This window comes from Stylophora pistillata, chromosome 12 (genome assembly GCF_964205215.1).
Source record: "Stylophora pistillata chromosome 12, jaStyPist1.2, whole genome shotgun sequence".
Classification (NCBI taxonomy): Eukaryota; Metazoa; Cnidaria; class Anthozoa; order Scleractinia; family Pocilloporidae; genus Stylophora; species Stylophora pistillata.
In genome coordinates this window covers 23,579,397-23,605,924 of record NC_142530.1, presented here as the reverse complement: position 1 = coordinate 23,605,924, position 26,528 = coordinate 23,579,397, and the positions used below count along the sequence as shown (strand labels likewise).

Below are 26,528 nucleotides of genomic sequence, written 5' to 3'. Positions count from 1 at the left end.
GAGTCGAGCGCACTAACCATGAGGCCACCACGCCTCCACTTACAAACCTACTACTAAACGTTTATTTATTCAGTTGGAACTTCTGACGTTTACGATAAAACCAGGAAAGACGATGAAATTCAACTTTTTTCTACTAAACATATAATACAGTGACAGTTACAAATTATACTAATTTTTACAGGGATCAATAAGTTTTCTAATCAAGAAACTCGAACAATTCAATGATTTGTTTCGCCTTCCGTACTGTCTGATATCTATCACTTTAAAAACAAAAAGATTCTATTGATTGTATCAAGTTACAGAAACGAGTTATGGGGTTGCATACCTTCACGGAAATTTCATTTAACTGTAAAATTATATAAGGAATTTCTAATACGCTGTGTTGCGCGTTTTATACCGAAAAAAAAAAAGAAATTTCCAATTACTCATGAGACTTCTGATTTCTATCGGTTCCATAACGTTCCGTGATCAATTAGTAATCAGTTTTCTTCTCCATTACCATTTGTTTCAAGGCTTCATAGTTCACTCTCTTGTACCCATCGTCACCCGTAACCACGGTCCACGGGTACAGTTCCCCCACTTCCTGAGCGATGACTCCATGCCCAGTTCCACTCATGCCAAGTTCTACGGCATCTTCGGACCATACCCAGTTGTAGCTACGAACACCAATCTGCTCGAAATCTGAATTCGGCACCACTGTGATGTTTTCTTTCAGTCGAGAGTCGCTGAGAATTCCAAACAGGATCACACCCCCAACAACAGTATTTACTATGTCTCTTTTCTCTCTCTCTTTCGCTCTTCGAGCTGCAGCAGCTTCTTCCAACCTTCTTCTCTCTTCTTCAGCTCTGCGCAAGTTTTCTTCTTGGATTCGTCGCTCTTCCACTGCTTTTGCTCTCGCCTTCCTCTCTTCCTCTAACCTCTTTTCTTTCTCGATAGCTTCTTTGCGGCGCTGTTCCTCCCTTTCCTTTTCCATTCTCTCCTCTTCTTCTTTCCTTCTCAGCTCTTCCTGATGGCTTCTCTCTTTTTCTGCCATTTCTTCTTTTTGGGCTATAACTTCACCAAGTTTATCTTTGATTTTCGTTCTTTCCATTCCCAAAGCACATTTTTCGGTGAACTCATCCATAATTTGCTGTCTTCCATTCTTGATGTGATTCCAACTATTTCTCAGAAAAGGTTCAATTATGTTTTGGTAAGAACGGTCGCACAATTCCGTTTCGAGGGTGGTATATACATTTGAAAATCCACTCCATGAATTTTGATTGAGAGCAATCTCAAGCCTCTTAGCGAAAGAAGCGATCATTGTTCCGTCCATGTTTGCTCCACGAATTGTCTTTTTTAAAGGAAAACTACTTAAATCAGAGGAGAGAGAGGATGCGACATTTGCGTAATCGTCACGCAGAAATTTTTCTAAGTCATGCAATCGTTTCGAATCCACAAAGGGAATGTCTCGAACCTTGATGTTAATTCGAGGAAAGTGCTCTGCAATGGTTTCTCCGTATTTTCCATCAAGTATAGAATCTTGAGTTTGACTCTGCAAAGTTTTACCTGGGGATGGTGCAAGGGCATTTCTTATGATCACCAGTAGTTGTGGAAATGTCTGCATGCTCTCTACATCATCTTTCCAAATCTGTTCGCTCAAGCGCGAAACACGGTACAAAAACTGTACATTGTGATTTTGTACTGCTTCCCTTGCAAAGAGAGCCAGACCGGAGGACATCATCATGGTGAAGATGCTGAGCAAGTCTGTGTTTTCGTTGTCGCCTAAGTTAGTTCCTTCTGTGTCGAGTAAAATCGTGTTTCCGTCGCCATTTGCATCACGCGACACAGACATCCACACTCCCGTCGTACATGGTTTCATGCCATCGCTCGTGTTAAAAACTTTCTCAACTCTTTGATTTCGCTCTCCTTCAAGAAAATATCTGATGAAGTTCAAATTTGTGGACTTACCAACGCGTGCGTCGCCAATGGCTCCGACAATTCTCACAGGCCCTTTCAAAGACTGTATCTCGGGCAAAGCATCCTCGCTGAGGGTGAACTTGCCATTTTCCTCGTCAAACCTCAGTAGTGGTTTTGCTGGTGAACTGCGACAAGTTTTGCTCAAAAGAGAAACAAGTATTAAAAGAACCGGTAACTTCAACATCATTTCGACGGAAACAACGTCTAAATTCGAAGCCCTGACAGTTTCAAGGGGTCGAGCGACCAAGTTACAGGCTCCACGAGTCTGATATTTTGTAATTATCACTAGAGAAATTTATATGCGCTTCTGCTATAGCGTACTTTGCCCATGTGTTTCTGTTTCTCTTCTAATTTTACCTAATGATGAGTCAATTTTCTAGGAAAAACCCCCAAACTTCTCTTTATTTCGCAGCATCACGGTGCACCAAAGCGCAAAGCGTACACCGGAAGTGACTGATTTGAAAGGGAAACTTCCCTGGCAGTATGTGGGAGACTGAAATCACTGCGAGATCCCTGATTTTGCGCGTAAGAGTATGGAAAGCTTTCCATTGTCGCAAAGATAATTCATTTTTAACTGTAGAGCTTACTTCTATTCCATACGGAATAAGAACTGAATACATAAATTTTCAATTTATCACAGGTTTTTGACCCTACGGCCACCCTATAGTCTCTGGCGTGAAAGGGGGTTCCCCTAACGATTCTGTTTCATTCTCTGCTAAGAGCTCTTTGTTTTGTAAAAATCTGTTTCGACTCAAGACAAATTTTTATTTTCTCCATTGCTAAAAGTGATCGAAAATATGAAGAAATAAGGTGCAGTGTACCATGAAGTTTTTAGAAATAAAAGATCTTTACTAACTTCGACATGACAGAAAAAGATGTAATAGTCTAATTAACATAACATCCCTTTATTCGAAATTGTCTGTCTATTATTTACGATCAATTTCCGAGAAAAAGAGGCGAAGTCAAGACAACCAATTAGAGTGTGCCAGCTTTGCAGGTTCTCGGACAGGGAAAAACCCCACAGTCGTTATCACGTCGAAAAAGCCCCTGCTCTCGTGCACGTTGAATATATTTAGAGAAGTTTCCGTTCAATCCATTCGCTTTGGTAGTAAGATGGACTTAGGTAGATGTTGTGCTTTCGTAGCATTTCTTGCCGTGCTCTATTTCGCTTCAGTTGCTGAAGGAAAGCCGGCTCGAATCCTCATCAAGTACGACAAAACACGAGATATCTTTGAGTTGAACAGAACCGTTCTGGACGACCTGTGGGAGTTGCAACGACCGATTCGCGTCATAGCTGTTGTGGGAGATGCTAGAATTGGAAAATCTACCACGCTCAACGTAATAAGTCACATATGGTCCGAAGTAAATCACAGCCATGTCGAAGAAATCTTCAAAACAGGCGATACACTGAAAGCTGTCACGCGTGACGTGTGGTGCAGCATCATCTATCCACAAGACAAGGAAGGAGGAAGCGTTGTGTTACTTGACGTTGAAGGCACAAATTTGGGCGATGACGCCGTTACAACTCATTTGAGCATGTTTACAGCCCTGGTTTCCTCTGGCCTGGGGCCCGTTTCTCGAAGGTTCCGGTAACTTAACGGACCCGTAAAGCTGTTATGTTTTCTTTTAAGATGGCGATTTCAAAAGTTTTGAAAATGATGGAATAAAACTATCAGCTAAAGAAACAAAAAGGACTTGTTTTGGGTGCCAGAACCTGCTTCCCTATCCTTTAAATTTTGATTTTAAAACATTGCTTCGGGCCCGTTAAGTTACCGGGACTTTCGAGAAACGGGCCCCTGAACGTTTTTGTCCGTGAGGTGTTTCAAAACAACAATCTACACTTTTTGTTCCACATGTCACGCTTAAGTGATCAGATTTTTCCTAACATTACTATCGAAAACTTTCCCAAACTTCAGGTGGTTATTCGAGGTGCACTGGGTGATCCTGATGGGGGCAAAACAATCGAAGATTACACAAAGGATTGCATCGTGGAACCTTCCTTCGAGGAGAGTATGAAGGAAGAGAGAAAAGCCATCGGAAAGCACTTCCCGAGGAACCAAATTATAGTAAGTCAGATTCCGCAAGTGGAACGTGATCTTTTCAAAGATTTCGATAAATTACGAAAGAGTGACTACTGGCAAGAAATGAAGCGAGTGGTTGAAAAACTCAAGACGTTTCCCATCAAAAAGACCTTAGGAGGAAGTCCTATGGACGGAAAAGGATTAGTAGAATTGGCCTGGTATCTTAAAGATACGATGAATGCGAACTCGTGGCTGGACTTTGCAAATGTTTACGTTACGCTAGAGAAAAATATTTGTAAGAGAAGCCGCGTGAAACTTATTGAGCCGCTCTTTGTGTTGCCAACAGCAGACGAAATAGAAGCAAGAATAGAAGACGCTTTAAGGAACTTTGCAATGGAGTGTAAGTTGCAAACCGAAATTTCCGCTGTGCAGAAAGATCTACAGCACTTTGAGAGTGAGAAGAGAAAAGCTGAGGAACTGGAATTGAAAGCGAAAGAAGCGGAGAGACAGAGGAGAGCTGCTGAAAAGAAAAACGAAGAGCTAAAGCAAAAGTTTCAGCATCAGATGTCAGAGAAAAATATTGAAATCGAGAGAGTAAAAAGAGAAAAGGAAGAAGCTGAGCTCAAAGAAAAGAAATTTAAACAACTCCACCAGGAACAAATGAAGACCATCGCTTTACTCCAGGAAGAACTAAGAAAAAAAAGTGATGGCCTTTTTGATTTCATTGGTCGTATAATTCATCGCGTGATTCGACGAGTAAAACGAACTATTTTTAACGAACTATAACTGTAGGTTTGTGTAACCGCTCCGTTAAAGCTAAATGTTACCGCTTCCGAGAGAAGCTGCGAAATATTTTATGGTTTCATAAACGCCTCTGTGATTAGTTCATTTTAAGACAGAAAATTATAGTTCACGTTTCAGTTCGGGATAAGACCTCGTGTAATCAAGATTGTTTCTAAACTAGAAGACAAGTTAGACCGTAATCCTTGATAAAGTAGTCCAGACCCGGAAACGTTGGTAAACGTTTTGTGATTATGTCAACTCGTAGATGTGATTCAAAGCGAAACCTATCGCCAGCCTTTTACCTTTCTCGTTTCTTTTGATTGCCACGTGCTCGTTGTCCAAATTGATGTTATTCTTTAAAGCTATGATCGCAAAATACTTAACTCTTTAAACTCCAAAAGAGTTCTAAGAGTTATGAGCATCCAATTTCTCGCAAACAGCGTTACCCCTAAATTAAAAATTAAGGTCATGATAATAAGGGAATGATATTGAACTTAAGAAGTTTTTGATTGTTAGACAAATTCTCCTTTTCAATGCCCTAGAAACTGTATAGAGAACAGTATAGAGAATGATATGCATAGTGTTGTAGGGTGTAAAGGGTAAAGCAGTTTGTTGGTTCTTCTTTCTCGCTGGCTCCTGTGATATTTACTCCTGAACCCGTGCGTCCTTTACCCAAAGGAGAGACAAGATCCAACAAAAGAGTACACCCAAATCGGAAGCTCCGCCTTGAAGTTTTATTTGCCAATTAAAAAGATCTTGACATAAACAGCCACTACTTATCTTACTATTTTATATCTTAGACGGAAGGGTTTTATTAATCGGATAAACCATGGATATCTAGTCTGCAAGTAGTTAAAAATAATAGGAAAATGCTGACCGAAGGTCAACTGTAGTGTATTGAGGGCTTTAATCTTTTATTACAAAGACATGTAAGAAAAGTTAACGGTGCAAAGAACCCAGCAATTCTCAGGTTTTTCGTCGTTACCGAAAGAACCCAGTTAAATTCAGCTCATGCGTAGTAAGTAAAAAAATTGCGATTGAATGGAAAATTGCTTTCTCGGAAATATGCCTATTTTTGAGAACCACTCATTAGAATTTCGCGAAATTTGGCGCGAAAATACTTTAGGAAATAAGTAACTGGAGTATTGAAAAAAATTGATTTTTAACAAAGGAAATTCTAGATAATCGAGTGAACCCTCAGCAAGGGATAATTAAAGTTCTCTCTGTTAAATTGTTTGCAAAATGGTATTAACTTGTGAGTATTTTTACAAGCTCGTTGTATGCAAATTATAAAGAAAATCTAATGACTAGATTTTATACAAATAAACAAAACCGATTTTAAAGGCCTGTTTATATTTCTTAATGTCGCCATGGCAACGGCACATACGTCAGCTTAACTATTAAAAAAACAAAGTTTGTGCCGTTCACTTGCTTGCTGCCAGTTTTGGCGACCGAGAGATCAAGGATGTTAAAGAAAACGGCGAAAGAAATACAGGTATCAAAAACTGTGTTCAGCCACCTTAAGATTTATGGAGAGACTGTTGCTAACTTTGATTTTATCACCGGCTTCAGTGCAATAAAATCGCTTTAAGTCACCTTAAGTCGCCTTAAGTCGCCTTAAATCGCTTTAAATCGCCTAAAGTCGCAATGTTTTTTTCTGTCAATTTTGCTTGTGGCGCCTTAGGTCGCCTTAAATCGCCCAAAGTCGCCCAAAGTTACGGGGACTTAAGGCTCCAGAGTAAGCCTTAATATTTAACTGTTAACGTTGCGGAAACACATTCTGAAGCAAGTCAAGAAAAGGAAAGAAACAAAAGCTTCAAACGTTCCAATCACAGCTGAGCACAACAGCATAAAGGTGACGCGTAGAACGTACGACTTCCTCGTCTGAAGAAGACTGGGACTGTGCCGTTAAAACGTCACGATTCACATCCCAAGTGACCGCATTGTGAGACAAGCGATTACATTTCTCTTTTAAAAAAACGCATGTAGCTATGAAGATCAAACCATCTTACGTTTGCATGACAAAGACTGGGTGATTTTCTAATTTAAAATCGGAGAAGAAAAAGTCAATGTAATTAAAAAAAAGTTCGTGAACTTGGCGACTCAGTACCTACAAATACGGTAAAATCTTGAAAGAGAAGCATTTTTTTTTTTTTGCGATACTCATCCTGGTATGTCTTTTTTGTGTGTGAGAGTAAATGGAGAAACCAAATATATACGTCGAAATTCTTACACTCGTCTACTAAAATTGTTGGCTCTTTCTTGTTAACGCTTTGTTTAAAACTGTTTAAGCTTGATCTCTTACGGTCGGCAGAGCTTAACTTTCCCCATAGAAAGGATATTTACCGGAGGATATTTACTGCATCCCTGTTAGCTCAATTGGTAGAGCGCCGGACTGTTGTGCGGGAAGTCGTGAGTTCAAATCCGGCCGGACCAACACTCAGGGTCTTTAATTAACTGAGAAGAAAGTGCTACCTTTGTAATAATATCTGCAAATGGTTAGACTTTCTAGTCTTCTCGGATAGGGACGATAAATGGAGGTCCCGTCTCCTGCAGGGTTAGGGGTAGGAGACGTTAATTTCCCACACACGAGATAACTGTGTGATGGGTGTCCTCCCCAGGGTGGGATGGGTGGGTTAAGGGTGTAAAGATCTTGGAGGGGACTTAGAGTCCTATTGTATTTACACCACCTTCGGGTGAATCATTAAATAAAAAAATAAAATAAATAAAAAATAAAAGTAGTCTACTGTACTCATGAGTCGAAACCTTTCAAGTCTGAATGACGTCAAAAAAGCGCGGGGGAGTGTCTTAAAAACAAAAAAAAACTGGACTGAGTCTCACGTGATTCTGTCTGTTTTGTACCCCCCCCTCCCCACGAACTTGATCTTTGATTATCAGTGACCTGTTTGACCTCTTTCGTTGGAAACCATGCATTCCGAAACAACGAGTTAGACGTCTGATAGTTTTACACTAGCTCTTTGCGAGTTATGTACTAAACGATTTTTATTTACTTTGTTTGTTCATTTCTGTTGTTTATGATCTGGAAAGAAGATGAAACACCAAACTTTTTTCTTAATTACTGACCAAAGAATCCACAGTGACAGTTCCAAATTTTATCTATTTTTATGGTGATCAATAAGTTTGCTAATCAGGAAACCCCAAAAAAGTCCAAAAAAGTGTTTTGTTTCTCCTTCAGTACATGTCTATTGTTTATCACTTCAAAAACAAAAAAGATTACATGGATTGTATCAAGTTACAGAAACGAATTATCAGGTTGCATACCCTCACCAAAATGTTATTTAAGTATAAAATTACTCAGGGGCGGATCCAGGATTTCAAAAGGGGGGGGTGGATGGCAGACCATATTTATTGAGGGGTGGTAGAGAAAATGCCCTGACTAAAAAAAAAGGAAACAATTTTACTTGTACTTGTTTAAAAGTGGCGGCAGACGACGAAACGTGGCGTAACAACAACCAGACATGAGCGAGAGCTAATTTTTCTTTCTTTCTTTATTTTCTATTTCAAATAAAGTGACATTTCGAATTTTTTTTTACTGAAAAATGGGGGGGTGGATATCCACCCTATCCACCCCCCCTGTATCCGCCCCTGAATTTACTTTGGAAGTCTCTAATACGCTGTGTTGTGCGTTTTATACCGAAAAAATATAAATGTCTTGTTACTCATAAGACTTCTGATTTCGATTGGTTCCATAACGTTGCGTGATAAAACAGTAATCAGTTTTGTTCTCCATTACCATTTGTTTCAAGGCTTCGTAGTCCGCTCTCTTGTACCCATCGTCACCCATAACCACGGTCCACGGATACAGTTCTTCCACTTCTTGAGCGATGACTCCACGCCCTGTTCCACTCATGCCAAGTTCTACGGCATCTTTGGACCATACCCAGTTGTAGCTACGAACACCGATCTGCTCGTAATCTGAATGCGGCACGACTGTGATGTTTTCTTTCAGTCGAGAGTCGCAAATTCCAAACAGGAGCACACCCCCAATAATAGCTTTTGCTATGTCACTTTTCTCTCTCTTTTTCGCTCTTCGAGCTGCAGCTTCTTCTTCCAACCTTATCCTGTCTTCTTCAGCTCTGCGCAAGTTTTCTTCTTGGATTCTTTGTTCTTCCTCTGCTTTCGCTGCCGCTCGTCTCTCTTCCTCTAATCTCTTTTCTTTCTCGCGAGCTTCTCTGCGGCGTTGTTCCTCCCTTTCCTTTTCCATTTTCTCCGCTTCTTCTTTTCTCCTCCGTTCTGTATCAAGGCGTCTCTCTCTTTCTGCCATTTCTTCTTTTTGGGCAATAACTTCATCCACTTTATCTCTGATTTTCGTTCTTTCCGTTCCCAGAGCACAGTTTTCGGTGAACTCATCGATAATTTGCTGTCTCCCATTCCTCATGTGATTCAAGTTATTTCTCAGAAAAGGTTCAATTATGTTTTGGTAAAAACGATCACACAACTCCGTTTCGAGAGCGGTGTACGTATTTGAAAATCCACTCCTTGAATTTTGATTGAGAGCAATCTCAAGCCTCTTTGCAAGAGAAGCGATCGTTGTTCCATCTATGTTTGCTCCATGTACTGTCTTTTTTAAAGGAAAACTTCTTAAATCAGAGGCGAGAGAGGTTGCGACATTTGCGTAATCGTCACGAGTAAACTGTTCTAAGTCACGCAATCGTCTCGAATCCACGAAGGGAATGTCTCGAACTTTAATGTTAATTCGAGGAAAGTGCTTTGCAATGGTTTCTCCGTATTTTCCATCAAGTATAGAATCTTGAGTTTGACTCTGCAAAGTTTTACCTGGGGATGGTGCAAGTGCATTTCTTATGATCACCAGTAGTTGTGGAAATGCCCGCCTGCTCTCTGCATCATCTTTCCAAATCTGTTCGCTCAAGCGTGAAACACGGTACAGAAACTGTACTTTATGATTTTGTACTGCTTCCCTTGCAAAGAGAGCCAAACCGGAAGACATCATCATGGTGAAGATGCTGAGCAAGTCTGTGTTTTCGTTGTCGCCTAAGTTAGTTCCTTCTGTGTCGAGTAAAATCGTGCTTCCGTCACCATTTGAATCACGCGACACAGACATCCACACTCCCGTCGTACATGGTTTCATGCCATCGCTCGTGTTAAAAACTTTCTCAACTCTTTGATCTCGCTCTCCTTTAAGAAAATATCTGATAAAGTTTAAATTTGTGGACTTACCAACGCGTGCGTCGCCAATGGCTCCGACAACTTTTACGGGCCCTTTCAGAGTCTGTATCTCGAGCAGAGCATCCTCCCTAAGGGTGAACTTGCCATTTTCCTCGTCGAACTTCAGTAATGGTTTTGCTGGTGAACTGCGACAAGTTGTGCTCAAAAGAGAGACAAATTTTAAAGGAACCAGTAACCTCAAGATCATCTCGACGGAAAGAAACGTCTCATGTCGAAGCCGTGACAGTTTCAATGGGTCGAGCGACTACCGACTGGCACCAAGTTACAGGCTCTACGAGTCTGATATTTTGTAATTATCATGAGGGAAATTTTTATGCTCTTCTACAATAGTGTACTTTTTCTACTAATTTGACTTAATGATGAGTCAATTTTCTGGGAAAGAACCCCGAAGTTTACCTTTATTTCGCCGCATAACGATGCACCAAGGCGCAAAACGTACACCGGAAGTGACTGATTTGAAAGGGAAACTTCCCTTAGGTTAGCAGAACTCTAGGAGACTCAAAACACTGCGAGATCCGCTGATTTTGAGTATAAGAGTATGGAAAACTTTTTGTAAAGATATTTCATTTTTAACTGTAGAGCTAACATCTACTCTATACGGAAAAAGAATAATACATAAATTTTCAAATCAACACAAGTCTTTTACCCTACGGCTTCCCTAGGATCTCTGGTGTGAAAGGGGAACCCCCTAACGATTCTGTTTTATTCTCTGCTTAGAGCTCTTTGTTTCGTAGAAATCTGTTTCGAATCGAGACAAATTTTTATTTTCTACATTACTAAAAGAGATCGAAAATATGAAGAAATAAGGTGCAGTGTATCATGAAGTTATTTGAAATAACAGAACTCTATTAACTTCGGCATGACAGAAATAGATATAATGGTCTAATTATCTATTCTTACATTTAATTTCCGGGAAAATGAAGAGAAGTCAAGACAACCAATAAGAATGTACCAGCTTTACTAGGATCTCGGAGAGGGAAAAATCCCGCATCTCGTCGAAAAAGCCTCTGCTCTCATGCACGTTGAATATATCCAGAGAAGTTCCCATTCGGTCGATTTCGGTTCGGTAGTCTGATGGACTTATGTAGATTGTGCGCGGTCGTAGCATCTCTTGCCGCCCTTTACTTCGCCTTAGTTATTGAAGGAAAGCCGGCTCGAATCCTCATCAAGTACAACAAAACACGAGATATCTTCGAGTTGAACAGAACCGTTCTGGACGACCTGTGGGAGTTGCAACGACCGATTCGCGTCATAGCTGTTGTGGGAGATGCTAGAATTGGAAAATCTACCACGCTCAACGTTATAAGTCACATATGGTCCAAAGTCAATCACAGCCATGTCGAAGAAATCTTCAAAACAGGCGATACACTGGAAGCTGTCACGCGTGACGTGTGGTGCAACATCATCCATCCTGAAGACAAGAAAGGAGGAAGCGTTGTGTTACTTGACGTTGAAGGCACAAATTTGGGCGATGACGCCGTTACAACTCATTTGAGCATGTTTACAGCCCTGGTTTCTTCTGGCCTGAACGTTTTTGTCCGCGATGTGTTTCAAAACAACAATCTACACTTTTTGTTCCACATGTCACGCTTAAGTGATCAGATTTTCCCTAACATTACTATCGAAAACTTTCCCAAACTTCAGGTGGTTATTCGAGGTGCACTGGGTGATCCTGATGGGGGTAAAACAATCGAAGATTACACAAAGGATTGCATCGTGGAAGAATCCTTTCAGGAGAGCATGAAAGAAGAGAGAAAAGCCATCGCAAAGCACTTCCCGAGGAACCAAATTATAGTAAGTCAGATTCCGCAAGTGGAACGTGATCTTTTCAAAGATTTCGATAAATTACGAAAGAGTGACTACTGGCAAGAAATGAGGCGACTGGTTGAAAAACTAAAAAAGTTTCCCATCAAAAAGACCTTAGGAGGAAGTCCTATGGATGGACAAGGATTAGTAGAATTGGCCTGGTATCTTAAAGATACGATGAATGCGGACTCGTGGCTGGACTTTGGAAACGTTTATACTGCGCTGGAGAAAAATATTTGTAAGAGAAGCCGCGTGAAACTTATTGAGCCGCTATTTGCGTTGCCAACCGCAGACGAAATAGAAACAAGAATAGAGGACGCTTTAAGGAACTTTGCAATGGACTGTGAGTTGCAAACCGAAATTTCCGCTGTGCATAAAGATCTACAGCACTTTGCTGGTGAGAAGAGAAAAGCTGAGGAACTAGAATTGAAGGTGAAAGAAGCGGAGAGCCAGAGGAAAGCTGTTGAAAAGAAAAGTGAAGAGCAAAAACAAAATTTTCAATATCAGATGTCAGCGAAAACTATGGAAATCGAGAGGGTAAAAAGAGAAAAGGAAGAAGCTGAGCTCAAGGAAAAGAATTTAAAACAACTTCACCAGGAACAAATGAAGACCATCGCTTTACTCAAGGAAGAACTAAGCAAAAAAAGTAGTGGCTTTTTGGATTTTATTGCACCTGTGGGACTTGGGCTTGCTCTTGGCGGTATGTTAAGCGACCATAAATTGAAGGAAAACATTACAACTTTGCCCTGCTCGCCATATAGGGCAATTGGACTTAATGCAGTTTGCTGGGAATGGAATGAAGTTGCCAAACAAAAATTTGGGCTGAGCGGTAAGGACTGTGGAGTGATCGCACAGGAAGTCAAGAAGCTTTACCCACACGCTGTCACCACAGCAATCAAGGGGTACTTGACAGTGCGCTATGACATGCTAAACAAGATGATTTACAACTTTCCTGATAAGAACCATCACCTTGATTACAACATGAACTGGACTAAATGATAATGAGGGAATGATATTAAACTCAAGAAGCTCTTGATTGTTAATCAAATTCTCCCTGCCAGCACCCCTGGAATTGTTTTGAGAACAGTGTGGAGAATATGCATACTGATGTTACGGTTTTGTAAAAGGCTAAGCAGTTTGTTGGTTCTTCTTTCTCACTGGCTCCGTGTGATATTTACTCCTGAACCAGTGCGTCCTTTGCCCAAAGGAAACAAAAGATCAAACAAAAGAGTACACCCACTTCGGAAGCTCCGCCTTGTAGTTTTATTTGTCAATTAAAAGGATCTTGTCATAAACAGCCACTACTTATCTTATTACCTTATATCTTAGACAGAAGGGTTTTATATTAATCACTTAAACCATGGATATCTAGTCTGCAAGTAGTTAAAAGTAGTAGGCAAATGCTAACCGGAGGTCAACGGCAGTCAATACTTTGCGTTGTACGGCAGTGGATAAACGTGAAATAGCGACGAAGTCAAAATACGCAAACTGGGATGAGGTCAATGAGGTCTGACGCCAACCAGTCAAAACAGTTTGGCACAAAGAGTACGATTTCTCTCGTTGAATAATTCATTGGCGGCTCAAAGTTTTCAACCCATAGTTTAATGGTTTGAGCACAGAATTGAGAGATTTTACATGAACCCCTCGTGCTTTATCATCGTTTATCCGGCATCAGAATAAAAATCAAAAGGAAAAATAAATAAACACTAATTTAGCCGGCCCAATGAAAGATTCTAGAATTCAAAGTCTGTAAACAAACTAACATCTTTAAACACTGACAGTTTTCCAATCTAAAATCTGGCTTAGAATTTTCTCTTCCCACTCTTGTTTCTTGTTGTGTTTCTCAAACTCCAGCAAACGCTTTTCTCTTAAGGCAGCAGGCAGTTGCTTTTTCTTCAAGTTATTGATCATTACAAGAATCACAGAAGAATCCCCCGTGTCCAACCCCCGCTGAAAAGCCATGTGTAGTTCCTCGCGGCAAAAGTTACTGGCGAGGTAATTCTGTGATAAAACAATTACCACTTGACGGCTACCGTACACATTGTCCGCCATGTTTTGAACGATGGGCTTCCCAAGTTCAAAGTCCCGGCTGTGAATACTGTAGGCTATTGAGTGTTTCTCAAGCAGTGAAATGAGATACTCATTGACCCAGCCAACGTCTTTTGAGCTGTAGCTGACAAAAAGTTGATTTTTCAACACCTCATCGTTAAACCCACCTATAAGCAATAGGAACGTATTCAGATACATATGTTTGCATCAATCTAACCATGTACATTATCGGCGGAGCTTTTTTAAGGAAGTAAGGGAAGGGAGTGCTTTGGTTCAGGGGCCATATTCTTGTTTGAGAGAGAATGATATGAAGCCGGGATTTTAACTGTATTCACAGGGAGTCAATACCGAGGCAAATTTCATACGATTTTAATGATTATAACTGCCGTTTTTAGGCTTCAGTTTTCAGACACAGCTTTAGGAGTTTCTTGAAATGTGGCGCAATCTACGCTTGCACTGACAAACAACCCTCCAACCTCTAACTGGTTACGCAACAACAGTAACAATAAACTTAGCAATGGCAATCTTAAGCGGCTATTTAGAGTCAATGCCTCATGCTAAGGAAAATCTTACCACGAATGAATCAAAAGAGGAAGAAGATGGGTTTAGAATTGATTCTTAAGATACCTGACTTCTCATTTAAGGAAGATCTTTTGTTTAAAAATCTCTAACTTACACTTTTCAAGTTCGTGAGATGATGTCCACTTCTTTTTCACACCAAACCGCAAGGCTGCAATGAAAATAACAACGCCACTCACAGCTGCCAGAATAATGATTGGCAATAGCCACTTTTTTCGCTGTACTGTAGATTGATAAAACAAAAAACGGCTTGATTAAAGAGCCATGGTTCCTTGTTGTACACCTTTATACACCTGACAGGTTATAGTCCGCTCAAACCACAACATTAAAAAAACTTCTTATAATCTGTTGAAACTATAATATCAGAGTAGTATTGAGCAATAGCATAGGTGTTTATAAGGTGATAATCAACCCTGAAGTCTTAATGAAGTTTTGTAATTATTTTTTCTAGAAATAGCTAAAAAGATTGATGCTAGTGACACTGTTCTTTAGCCTGCGTTCGTCGCAATAGCTTAGGCTTACGACCATTGATTTACAGAAATGTTTTGATACTTGTTTGTTTTTTATTCCTAGTTTTGAAATTAAAAATGTTCTGATATTCTTAGCCAATTATTTCTTACAATTTTATTCCGTTACATAGGTTATCATTTATTTTTATTTTCCGTTATTCATGAGTGTATCAAACGATATCTATGATTTACTGACCTGAAGGTGGATATGAGGGGCCAGTCAAAACGTGAGTCACTGTTGGTGGGTCTGGATAATGAAATAAAAGGTAGAGAACGCTTAGCAAAAAAAAAAACAAAAACATCGAAACCACCCTTTTATGCGCGAAACGGACACGCTATAGGCGATTGAGGAGCTGAAAAGAATGAAATGCTTTGGTCAGAAAATATTACATGAAATAATGCCCCTTTCGTAGAATACGTACTTTAAAGCTTGCCTATTACTATTTTTATGTATTTAACAAATGATGATTAACATTTACTCATCGAAGTAGAGGTGGCTGGTGGTGGATATTTACCGAGCGTCGAAGAAGTGATCAAATAACTCGTTACTAGTAAATTTTGATGGTAACACCAAGAACACTTTCAGCAAAAAAATTACGAAGATATAGGTGGGCTTCATATTCAAGCTGCAAAAAGGAGAAAATTTAGAAAAACATTTTACGCGAAAGCATTTAGATCGAAAGAATATCCATATGAAAAGAACTTTAATATAGGAATATAGAATATACAGAATATAGCTCAATTGGTTAGAGCGCCGGATTGCGTTGTGCGGGAGGTCGAGGGTTCGAGCCCTGGCCGGACCAATACTCATGGTCTTAAAAGTAATTGAGGAGAATTTGCTACCCTTCTATAACAAGAAATGGTTAGATATTTTAGTCTTCTCGGATAAGGACGAACTTAGGAAATGTATAGAGAATATGGATACTGATGCTAGAGTGTAAATGGCAACGAGATAACATGGAAATGTATAGAGAATATGGATACTGATGCTAGGGTGTAAATGGCAACGAGATAAATGGCAACGAGATAACGTTACGGAACCCACAGATATAAGTCTAAAAAGATACAGTATGGCTAATGCTGATCTAAGAAAGGATTTTACGAGACTGGTGTATAAACTCTTACCAGTGACAGGCTCAACAGATACTTTCAGCTCCATGGTAGCTCTCTTTGTTGGAAAATATTCGCAGTTCCAGTCACAGCTGTAATTTCCTTCATCATTTTTCGTAACGTTAAAAATGGTCAATACAAATTCTTCCTTGCATTTGGAGTGAGTGTTCTTCTTTAGTATTTTGTACTTTCCACTTTTTGCCCGAAGCCACTTGTTGCCGTTCAAGTACCACCGTAAGTAATCTGGACAACCTTCCTCAGATTCATAAACCAAGCAGGTCAAGTTTATGTTAGAAGATTTGCTCACGAGAACTTCCAACTTTTCAACAATTGGGTCTTGTGCGTGTGGACCTATGAGGAAAAAAAAGTCCTTATTTCTGAGTTGGATGTTTTGATGTGGATTACTGAAGGCAGAAGCGTCAGGACTACTGAAAAAGAAGCTCTAAAAATCGGTATCCACTAGGAGACCATTTGTATCAAAGGCCCACCCTTGCTAGTATGTAGTGTTACGGATAATTACTGTGAGAAAAATTTCTTAAAAAAATTCTAGAATGCCTTGACATGCGCAGACAAACTTTCTAATGTTACACCACGGAGCGTTCTAAAACATTCTATTAGGTTATCTTGTTATGATGTGATACTACCTAAATAGTTGTGTTGTAAGCTTCCGCATTGTCGTAGAATACTTTGTAAATGCATGTAAAGATTCAGTCGTAAAGTAGTGGTAGTGTTTGTTGTCGGGGGTGACCGATTGCTCGGAAAGCTATACCGAGAAGGAGCCACTGTGTAAGTTCGTTCATTTCAAAAAAGATTTGAAAGACAACTGTTAGTTTGTAGTGGGCTTATGAGTGAGTTAGTCAAGGATAATTATTGTATTGCTTCTAGGTGTCGCTCCTTAGTGAGAAGTAATTGGGATTGTTGGGGTATAATGTTCTTTCTATAAAATTATGTCATAACAGTGGAAGGTGAATTTACCGCAACAAAATAGGATAAAGTTGACTTAAGTTGAACTTACTCTGAGCACCTAAAGTTGAGCGCAGCGAGTTGAGCAAACCAGAGAGGCTTTTAAACTGAGAAATCCTATACGAAATTTCAAAACAGTTTGAATTTTAACTTACACTGGTATATCGTCTGTATCTCTGAGGATGTGCTACTTGACCAGCCTGGAATGCTGTTTGTAGCTTTGCACTTATAGAATCCTGCCTGATCCTCGCGTGCAGCTTGAAAATTGAGACTGCTATGAAGAGTTCTATTTTCTTTCTCTCCTGAGATCCTATCCAACTGATAAACTGCTTTTGACCCGTTAGGGATCAGCTTCTCTTCCCTGAACCAATTGACTTCAGGCGGTAGTGGCCATCCAGAGAAAGTGCACTCCAAATAAGGTCGTTCTCCTTGCTGGATTAGATACGGGGATTCCGTATGTCCATCTACCACAAGTTCGCCTAAAGAAAAGAAGAGAGTAACGTACCTTCTTATGTCTGAGGTTATTGGTCTCTAGGGAAACTGATGTGCTACATCGGTGGGCAAATGAGGTGTTTAGTTACAAGTCTCGTTTTTTAACGTTAACCATTCATCAGGGAAAATGTCGTCAAATTTGCATCAGTATTGATGCTTATTTTGACAACGTAACTTGACCCCCACCCCCCCTTGCCCTCTCCTTTGAAAAGTCCCAGCTACTTCTCTTCAACAATTACCCAACTGATACCTACGTGCGAAGAATATCTTGGTACACCGGCACGAAGTATTTTGCGAACTTTCCTGTACAGCTAGATCTGATCTGCCATCTCCTTCCCCAACTAGCTTCTTTGCTTGTTCCCAGGTTACGTTTTCTGCCGCTTCAGAGGAGATCGTGCAGTTTAAAGTTATGTGAGAGCCCGGATCCACTGTAGTTTGATGAGTAAACTGGCAGTCGGCTGTGCAAGAAGACTTGATTTCACAATTTGAGTTTGCTTTAGCTGAGATATCTGTTATGGGAGAAGAAATAGAATTCTCGATATTTCAAAATTGTCCATCTAAACATCTAGCATATGCTTCTTGCAAGAGCATATTACTCAAGGTATCTAGTGACCTCCATAAACTGCTGGGAAGCAAGTCACCCTGACAAACAGAGTGATGCTCACAGATTTCCTGCGATAGGGTATTGTGAAAATAAGGTGGAAAATAAAATTAACCGAGTTTTAATTTGGTATGTTTTCGTCTTTCTCGTTACAGCAACCTGAATGTGTGCACTCTCCCCCTCTCCTCTCCCCCCCCTAGAATTCCCTCAAAAGATTATATTCGGATGCAAGTTTCTGGTTTCCGACAGTAAAGATCATCATCCCAGGTTTTTTTGTCTTTTACTTCCGTATTGTGCAAAGCGCTCATACATTGGTAAGTGATCCATTTACCTAAAATTGATGGAATAAATTTAAAAAAATCAGTTAAATGCCGTGATGTCTGATTAATTCAGATTGGTTTGTATGTTGAAATACAGGTTCAACACCTGATTAGAAACATTACAAAAGGCACAATAGGGGAGGATCGATGAAAATTGTGAATGATTGAAACGTCAGGGTAATTATCATTGTTGGATGGTAGTTTGCGATCTGCCTATCTCTGATCTTAATTAATTAAGAAGAAAGAGAGTGCATTGTTGGAGCATGACAGAGCATAACATAATACCATAATAACTACTTCCTCTACGACCCTGCTGGATTTGAATCGTCCTCTTCTTACTCGTTTCATTAAGATAACCTAGCAAAGCTTTATGTGTTTGAACATAACAGTTGCGATAACATGTAAGGCACGTCGAATCTTTTAAAGTGAATCTTGATTTGAAAAAGAAAAAAAGTACACTCATTTTCCTGAACCTACTGCGTTACTGGATGGCAGATGGCAAAAAAAAAAAAAAAAACGTTTAGGGACCAAAACTTTTTCCTGTTCGTTCAATCAAATGGGAAAGAATTAGATGCGTCGTCTGCTTCGGGATAATAGAAGGACCCGTTTAACGTACCTCGACTCATCATTAGTATTAAAGAACAGAGAAGAAAGCTTTCTAAGTCTGTTCTGAGATAGCGACTCTTCATGTTGTCCATAACAGCTGCAAACCACGAGTTATCTTTACTCTGCTGGCAATCTTTTCCACAGGTTCTGACTTTTCAGTTTGTCCTTTGTTTATTGTGGATGGATGGTGTTGTCAGGCTAGCTACTAATTTACCTTAGCGTTCCTCTCAATGATGTTAAAACGAATAATTTGCGGCAGCTCAGAATGTTCAAGAGAAAGCCTATCAAGCTTTTTTTTCATCTATATGCAAATATGTATTAATTAAAATCTGATAAATGCGTCACTTTTGAAACCAAATAAGGACGCGATGCTCACAAATGAAGCTCTGCGTCTGTAGCAGTTTAACGAAGAGCATAGAATACGCTGAAAGCAATTATTTAAAGTGAATGTCCGATGTGTTTGTTCCACGTTAAATTTTCATTAATTGAAGTATTTCTTTTCTCAATATTTTCCCAAGATTACAATGTAAAGAATTTTAAAGGTTCTGCTCTCAAAGCAGCACGAGACTTCGATTGAAAAGAACAAAATTCTACTTTCATTTGGGACTGATAATTAAGCTCCACACTCTGTAGGTGTTTTTTTCATAAGAAGTTTGGCGACAGGAAGAAAACCCAGAGTAAGTAATCGCTCTTTTATGGTGCCGACAGGAAAACGGGTGTAAATATTTATTTATGAATCCATTAAAGAGATTGATCCGATATATCTAGCTTTAAGCCCTTTCTGTTCCAAAAATAAACATTCAGATCGCACGAGACATTTCAACGTTTTTAAAGTCGTTTTAACACTTCCATATTTGACTCCAGCAGGGATTTTCTTTCAGCTACCTCAATGGTGATTCGTTCTATCTTACCACCCGGAGGCCTCAGTGTTATGAAATTGTACCTGCCCGTATATCCGAAATGCAGGCGGAAACGCGCGTTGGTACATCAAAATAATGTTTCATTTACAGTTTAAACAACTGGAATGAGATGATACGCCTTCAAGCTTTGAGACTGATGAATGCTACACCTTTAGTAGAGTAAAGTATGCAAATCCATGCTCATATTTCAAAAACATAAAATAGCCAGAGAAGACAGTTGTATTGGATCAGAACCGTCGCGATCCAGTGAAACTTGGGATTCGACCAAGGGCAAGAGAAAATGAACTGTTCATATTCTCTTGACCAATACATATGCATGAAAATCGCTTCAAACATTTACAATCAGGTATTGACAATATCAGTAAAAAAGTAAGCAGTGCCCTCAAAGCATTTCGTCGCTTGTTATATGGTTTACGTGATTTCCATTCAACGTGAGGTCTTTGAAAATAGAAAGACAAAACTGAAAAGTCATAAATACATGTTTGAAAGAACTTATTCAGTTAAACACGTCAGTGTTTTCACCGGAAAGTGAGCAGAAACGAACAGCAATTTACGGTCAGATTACATGTATTCGGCACAATAGATATTCTCTAAAAAGGTTGAGGATCCCCGGGCGGGCTGAAAAATGGATTATAAGTGATCCTTGGATAAGAATTTCATCAGTCTGGTCATTTACGTATGTTGATCTTTTCGTAAAAATGTGTTTAATACTCAAACGTCGAAGATATTTCATTCGAAGTATATGGCTTAAACATATTCATTGGCGACAAATTTGCTTATCTAGGTATGGAAGAGCGAGGGAACCTTTCTGGAGTAAGAGATGGGACTTATCTTCTAGTAGATATGACGCAAACTCCTTTTTCAACCTCAGCAGAAACATTTCCAGATGATTTTATGGATGCTTTGGCAGGACGATCACCTAGTAACTAAATTTTCAATCCTTTCTCCACTTGGACGGTTCTAATATTGCAAGGTTTAAAGGTTTTTAGCATCTATTTCCTGCGTGAGCAACGTTAAATAATAGAAAATAAACATCAAACAATCAAAATGGCACACAACGCTCGATGAAACTGAAATTAACGCTCTGGAATGGAACCCTCTGAAGGCAGAACAGATTTATAATCACGGCGTGATCATGAAACTGCCGGGAAAAACAAACAGCGGGAGAAAGACATTTTGAACATAAGGCAAATGATTATGTCTAGCTAGAGAAGTAAGAGGTTGTTGACAAGGTTCTTTCCAAAATTGCAAACCGTAAACCTTCAGTCTTAACTTGCAACTCTTGCAACAGCAGATTTCTCTGAATCCTACCTGAGTGCTTCACTAATTGTCTTGAAAATGTTAAAATACATGTAATTAGTCATTTTCGGGATCGTTTCAAATCATGAGTCAACATTATGATAACAGAGTACTGTCTGAGGCCCGTGATTAATGATGCTCAATCTCAGTCTGACTTTCTAGCTGTCGTCACGCGTCATCGCCTGAAAAAATAATTTATAATGATAGTTAAGCGGAGTAATGCGATGAAGGCTCATGGCTATTCCTCAGGATGGCACTGTGCTTCCTTTACTGCGCATGACATCCAACCAGGACTCTTTTCGAATGAGCGCCCGCACTTCCTAGTCACATGGCGGAGTTATAGTTGTCTCTCAATTCATGAACGAAATTAACAGGCATGATGGCTTTTCTCTCGAGCAAGAAGAACTAGTTCTTTCATTGTGCTATTTCAATGTACAAATTCTCCCCTTAAATGAAGTTGAATTCAAATTTAAATTGATCTGTTGAAAACAAGAATAAAACTCAAACCATGCTTCAAAAGTGCGGTGCAATTTTTTCTTATGTTACATATTCCCATATGCTCGTGACTTTTTCCGAAGCGAGTATTTTATTCAAGTGTTACTTTAAAAACCCTCGCTTCCAGGCATGAATTAAGTAAGATTGGCCCATCATATCTGTTTTGTGGGAACTTATCTTTTTCCGTGACTTTTTCGAAGCAGTGACTGACTGGAAACATTCATGGAAAGTTTCAAAATAACCTTTCGACAACTAGTTATTTGCGAAGAATGACCAGAACATTTATTTTATTCATTTCTACAAAACCATTACAGCCACAATGGGAAGTCACATCCTTTATAACATCACCTGACGGGCCATTGTATTTAGTCGTTATTTTTCTACAGAGAAATGTCATTCCACGCAAATATCCGGGATTAGATCGTTTTATTATAAATATGCTTTGTTAAAAATGGAGACAGACTGAAACAAACACCGAATGGAATAGTCATTTAGCCAAAGGCCTCGTCACATATTTCAGGATATGTCAGGATACTTTATTATGAGATTAAAACAAAATTGATGATACATAGAAATCCTAAAAGCTTTTGCCTTATTCCATCTTTTGATCGTGAAAACTTATTTGAAAAAAGAAAATACATAAATAAAGATCAACTGATTCATGTAAATTACATCAAGAGCAATATTCTTGATCAACAGCAATTAAAAAAGATACCCAGGAAACTTTACGTCACGTTAAGAACGTAAATTAACTTTTGATGGACCATTGCGAAAAATACCATATTACTTTTAGTATGCAAATTACTAAAGTGTTGAGGGCCCAGCTGTTCCAAAGCTTTTTGTTCTCAGCGCAAGCTGTAGGTTTAATATTTCAGCGCATATAGCCTTTAGTGTACTCTCGTTTTGTATACAAACACAAATCGTTACATTTTAGCGTTACCGCAAGGATTCAAAACTCCAGAGTGCTTTCAGTACGAAAAGAAAATCAAGCTGAAATAGGCCTTTGGGCTTACGCAGGAAAGATTATAATGGTGTAAATGAGAACTAGTTCAAGCTTAGCGTACTTGTTATATCGAGGTATGGACACACGCGGCCAGAAAGATCGGAGAGAACGAGAGAGGCGAAGAGTCGCTCGAGGCTCAGCCGAGAGCAATCCTAGCTTCTTGAGTGCTTTCCAGACTTCCTTACTTTATCCTTACCTCGACATAACCGAAGCTAGGTGAATGCATCAGTTCTTTAAAAACATAGTCGACTCAATGACTTCGTTTGAGTGTGGACTGCTTATTTGATTCATATCAAAATTTGAACGAAAATTCCCTTTTCTTGACAAGTTGTCAATAAAAATTCGCCTGATAAAGTAAAAGGAAGACACAAAAAGTTAAAAAAAACCCTAGGTTTTCAAAGAGATCTGAACCTGAACAACGGTTTTGATCCTTCAAAATATTGTTATTTTGGTGGATCAGGTGTACTACTTTCTTTGATAGAATCTTGGAAAGTTATAAAAGAGGAACTTGCGGCATAACTAGTAAGGAATTTGCAGCGAGGGCACACATCATATGAATAGATGCACAGCCGGAATTTATATATGATAAGCGCGCGCCATGTTATAATTCGACACAACCTTAGTTGAGTAGAAATAGAATATGACTATTCAAAGATTTTCGCACATGATGATCTTCAAAAATTGAAAAACATTATTAAAAAAAATAATATGAGAAGGAAACGATTTACTGGCGAGCTCCTCTTGCATATTGCTTTGAGATCGATAAAGTTACTGTATTAGCATAAATACAACATGAAGAGGACTGTCATATTCTTCAAAAACACTGTTTTCTTTATCCAAAAAATGTTCCCTTACAGAAGATGCTTTCGCGAACTTTCGTGACAAGTATTAAATCAAAAGAGGCGCCAATCTATTAAAGATTCCTGAGAACTTTCAGCTCTAACATGAGGAAAAACTCAATTATGACTGTGGTCACGTAGACCATTTTTTTTCTGAGGAGGTGGAATTTATTTAGAGACAGTGATTGCGGCTTTTGGAGGTTTCTCATGTCTGTATGGGTGTAAAGTTACTTAAATAATCATATTTTAGGGCAGAAACAACTTTCATGCAATCTTCAGAATTTCCATTATATTGATTTTTGGTCGAGATTCCCTGTCAAATTTTCGTGTATCCGAGAGGATAATTCAAGATCCATAAATTTCGAGTGGAATTTCAAGGTCGCCCTGCCAAGGTCGCTTTGTCAAAACTTAGAATCAACTTAAGTCAATTCTCTGGAAAACACGTTTAGTGCGAAAAAAACTTTTAATTCAGAAGTGGATCCAGAAATTTGTCGAATTTGTCCGGTCCAAACGTTGTTTCAACCCACGCCCGTCCTCACTTACGTCATCGAATTTTTTACGAGTCAGAGACGAGCACGCACGAGTTTTATGAACGCCAGTCAATGCTTACCCTGGGAAGAAGCAAACAAATGACATTTAGATATTACCCTCTAAACACGCCTTCCATTCAGTTTAGTGTGTTTCAAACCTAACTGAAAAAGAAAACATCAGCTAGGCGAGAAATAATATGCAATCCTGCCTCTGCTCGAATTTTTGTTGATGGGGCTGCGGTGGAGGGAGGGGGGAGGGGAGGGGAGGGGAGGGAGAAGGCTGTTCACACCCTTCAGACCCTTACTCTGAATTTGCCTCTGCTATCACATCTCCTTAGCGTTCTCGGGAGTCGTTTGGTCGTTTCTGCCGCGCTGCGATCATTGTTGTTTCTCTCTTGGAAATGGCTTAGTCCTGATGACACACGCAGAAACGAGAGTATTTTTGAACCATTTGTCCTGCTCATGTTGATAATGTAAAAATGTTGAATGCTGCGATTATTTTTAGAACATGAAAGTGCTCTTGATTTATTAGTGCCATGTTTTTAATCTTCCCTTATTGAAATTGCGAAACTAAAGCAGTGTAAAATACTTCCTTGCCAAAGTAACTACCTGCACACTGTAAAATATTTCGCAGGAAAAAACAATAGTCGATGTTCCATCATAGCAATGCTATTGTTAAATTGTACTGTATAAGGCTATTCAAGTTCGTTTGCGATCGATAATGACATATCTAAACCTAACAAAGACAACTACTCATAACAACACCTGTCTACATTAGTCTGCCGTTTGCATCATTAGTACATTTTCTCAATGTATGTTCGGGCTCTTTGGCATTTTTATAAGTAGAGACAAAAAGCCGTTTGTTTGTTTTAATAAATCGTTTGTCTCCAAATCGTCTGCTCACTGTCTACAATCAAAATAAACTTTAGAAAATTGCAAATTCAAATTACTGTCGTATTCAAAATTACTTAATTTTTCAGGATCACTGTTTTGCCAGAAAATTACTGCAGTGTCATGTAGCAAATGTGAAACCGGACGACAATTCCTCAAACATGGCAAACAGCAGTCACTCATGCCATTATCCGCCATCCTCGAATTTGTTTTACCGTTTTCTATATACACAGTGGTTTGACAAAGATTCGCATCATCCTGATTTTAAGATTATCAGGGAATTATTTCAGTAGTAAGACTGAATGTTTAATCTTTAAAGTTTAGTCTTCAAAATTAGGCCTAAATTGTACAAAAGCCTTCTACAATTTCCTCAAATTATAACATCGCTTGAAGTTTTCACCCGTTCAAAACAGTTTCGCAGCCCAAACATGTGAGTATGAGACAAAGTATAAAACTTGAACACCTGAGGATAAAAACAACTCACCTATTGAGGATATAACAAACAATGAGGTGACCACAATGCGATAGTTTAAAAACTGAGCAACTAGCCACTTCCATGGAAAACAATTGCCCATATTCCTCGAAGAAAAAATTTTCTTTCTTTCTTGCAATCTGCTGCCCTAAATTCTCTACCCGTGAATGATAATTCACTTTAATTAAAGACCTTCGTTTTCCGAGCCTGCTTGACACTAATTAATATATATTACAAAACTGTTTCTTGCTCCGTAGTTTTTTTCCATTAAAACCATAACAATTATTCAAAACAGCAAGACAATTTTGATAAAAAGACCAGTTTAGAAACTAATAACTCTTTAACGACGTCACCAATTAAGAATGTAAAAGCGTTTTTTTTCCTTTTTCTGCGCTAATGTTTATCACAAAAAAGTTTTAATTTCCCATGACAAAAAAACAACTTCACATTTCATTTTCTTTACCATTCCCAAGGTTTTTGAATTGCTAATTGGATGTAAGGCTTTGTGTTTCTAAGTGGTGTCATTTCCTGTGATATTTTTACGACAAAATAGACAGGCAGACAAAAGAGGTGCGACGTCAAAGCTTATTTTCACTTAACCATTATGGAAAATTATCTCTATAAATCGATTTTAAACATCAAAGTTGCGCAAGGGACACAAAAGCTTTAATATCCCAGAAAACAGCAGGATCTCTTTTGTGGTTGTCCCGCCCCCACTGAGGGCTTGCGTAAACAAGACAGCAAGTCGTTTGGAAAAGATGTATTGACTTATCAGGTCGAACAGAGTAAGAGGTTAATAATCAGAATATTCTACAGGAACAACTGATGGAGTTTTAACACAGCGCCTACTGTATTGAGTGAATTCAACGGTGAATCATTTAAACTAAGAAGGTCGTGGGCCATTTTTCCTTCAGCCTATTGCTGCGGTTAGACAAGTATTATTTCAGTTCTAAAAGGAAAATAATGCGAGGGGGATCACAGTATTCGTTGGATTTCGGGTACGAAAATTACAAGTATGCAAGTCAGTTTTAACTTACATTTTAGGAAACTGTGTAACGAAATAGGTACACTAGAAG

At 39.1% G+C, this 26,528-nt stretch overlaps 5 protein-coding genes across 7 annotated transcripts; 2 read left to right on the top strand and 3 right to left on the bottom strand.

The window, feature by feature from the left end:
* Positions 1-51: 51 nt before the first annotated feature.
* Positions 52-2,579, bottom strand: LOC111326328 (uncharacterized). The gene has a single exon (XM_022930300.2). The coding sequence runs from the start codon at positions 2,141-2,143 to the stop codon at positions 473-475; it is 1,671 nt and encodes a 556-aa protein (XP_022786035.2). The 5' UTR covers positions 2,144-2,579; the 3' UTR covers positions 52-472.
* A 330-nt stretch (positions 2,580-2,909) lies between these two features.
* LOC148719348 (guanylate-binding protein 5-like) lies at positions 2,910-5,923 on the top strand. The gene is made up of 2 exons (XM_088740456.1): positions 2,910-3,518; positions 3,752-5,923. The coding sequence occupies exons 1-2, from the start codon at positions 3,070-3,072 to the stop codon at positions 4,761-4,763; spliced, it is 1,461 nt and encodes a 486-aa protein (XP_088596582.1). The 5' UTR covers positions 2,910-3,069; the 3' UTR covers positions 4,764-5,923.
* A 2,328-nt stretch (positions 5,924-8,251) lies between these two features.
* On the bottom strand, positions 8,252-10,370 carry LOC111326340 (uncharacterized). The gene has a single exon (XM_022930310.2). It carries the CDS (start codon positions 10,153-10,155, stop codon positions 8,437-8,439), a length of 1,719 nt encoding a protein of 572 aa, XP_022786045.2. The 5' UTR covers positions 10,156-10,370; the 3' UTR covers positions 8,252-8,436.
* Positions 10,371-10,400: 30 nt separating this feature from the next.
* LOC111326353 (uncharacterized) lies at positions 10,401-13,075 on the top strand. Its single transcript, XM_088740435.1, has one exon. It carries the CDS (start codon positions 11,043-11,045, stop codon positions 12,771-12,773), a length of 1,731 nt encoding a protein of 576 aa, XP_088596561.1. The 5' UTR covers positions 10,401-11,042; the 3' UTR covers positions 12,774-13,075.
* LOC111326341 (uncharacterized) lies at positions 13,026-26,427 on the bottom strand. 3 transcript variants are annotated; one of them, XM_022930311.2, is made up of 7 exons: positions 25,465-26,427; positions 17,731-17,985; positions 17,140-17,463; positions 16,037-16,372; positions 15,108-15,158; positions 14,500-14,625; positions 13,026-13,990 (listed from the first exon to the last, which is right to left on the bottom strand). In XM_022930311.2, the coding sequence occupies exons 1-7, from the start codon at positions 25,553-25,555 to the stop codon at positions 13,542-13,544; spliced, it is 1,632 nt and encodes a 543-aa protein (XP_022786046.2). In that variant the 5' UTR covers positions 25,556-26,427; the 3' UTR covers positions 13,026-13,541. The 3 variants fall into 3 exon arrangements, with proteins under 3 accessions (XP_022786046.2, XP_022786048.2, XP_022786047.2); XM_022930313.2 differs by having other exon boundaries at positions 14,500-14,553; XM_022930312.2 differs by lacking the exon at positions 25,465-26,427 and adding an exon at positions 19,014-19,858.
* Between the last annotated feature and the right edge of the window lie 101 nt (positions 26,428-26,528).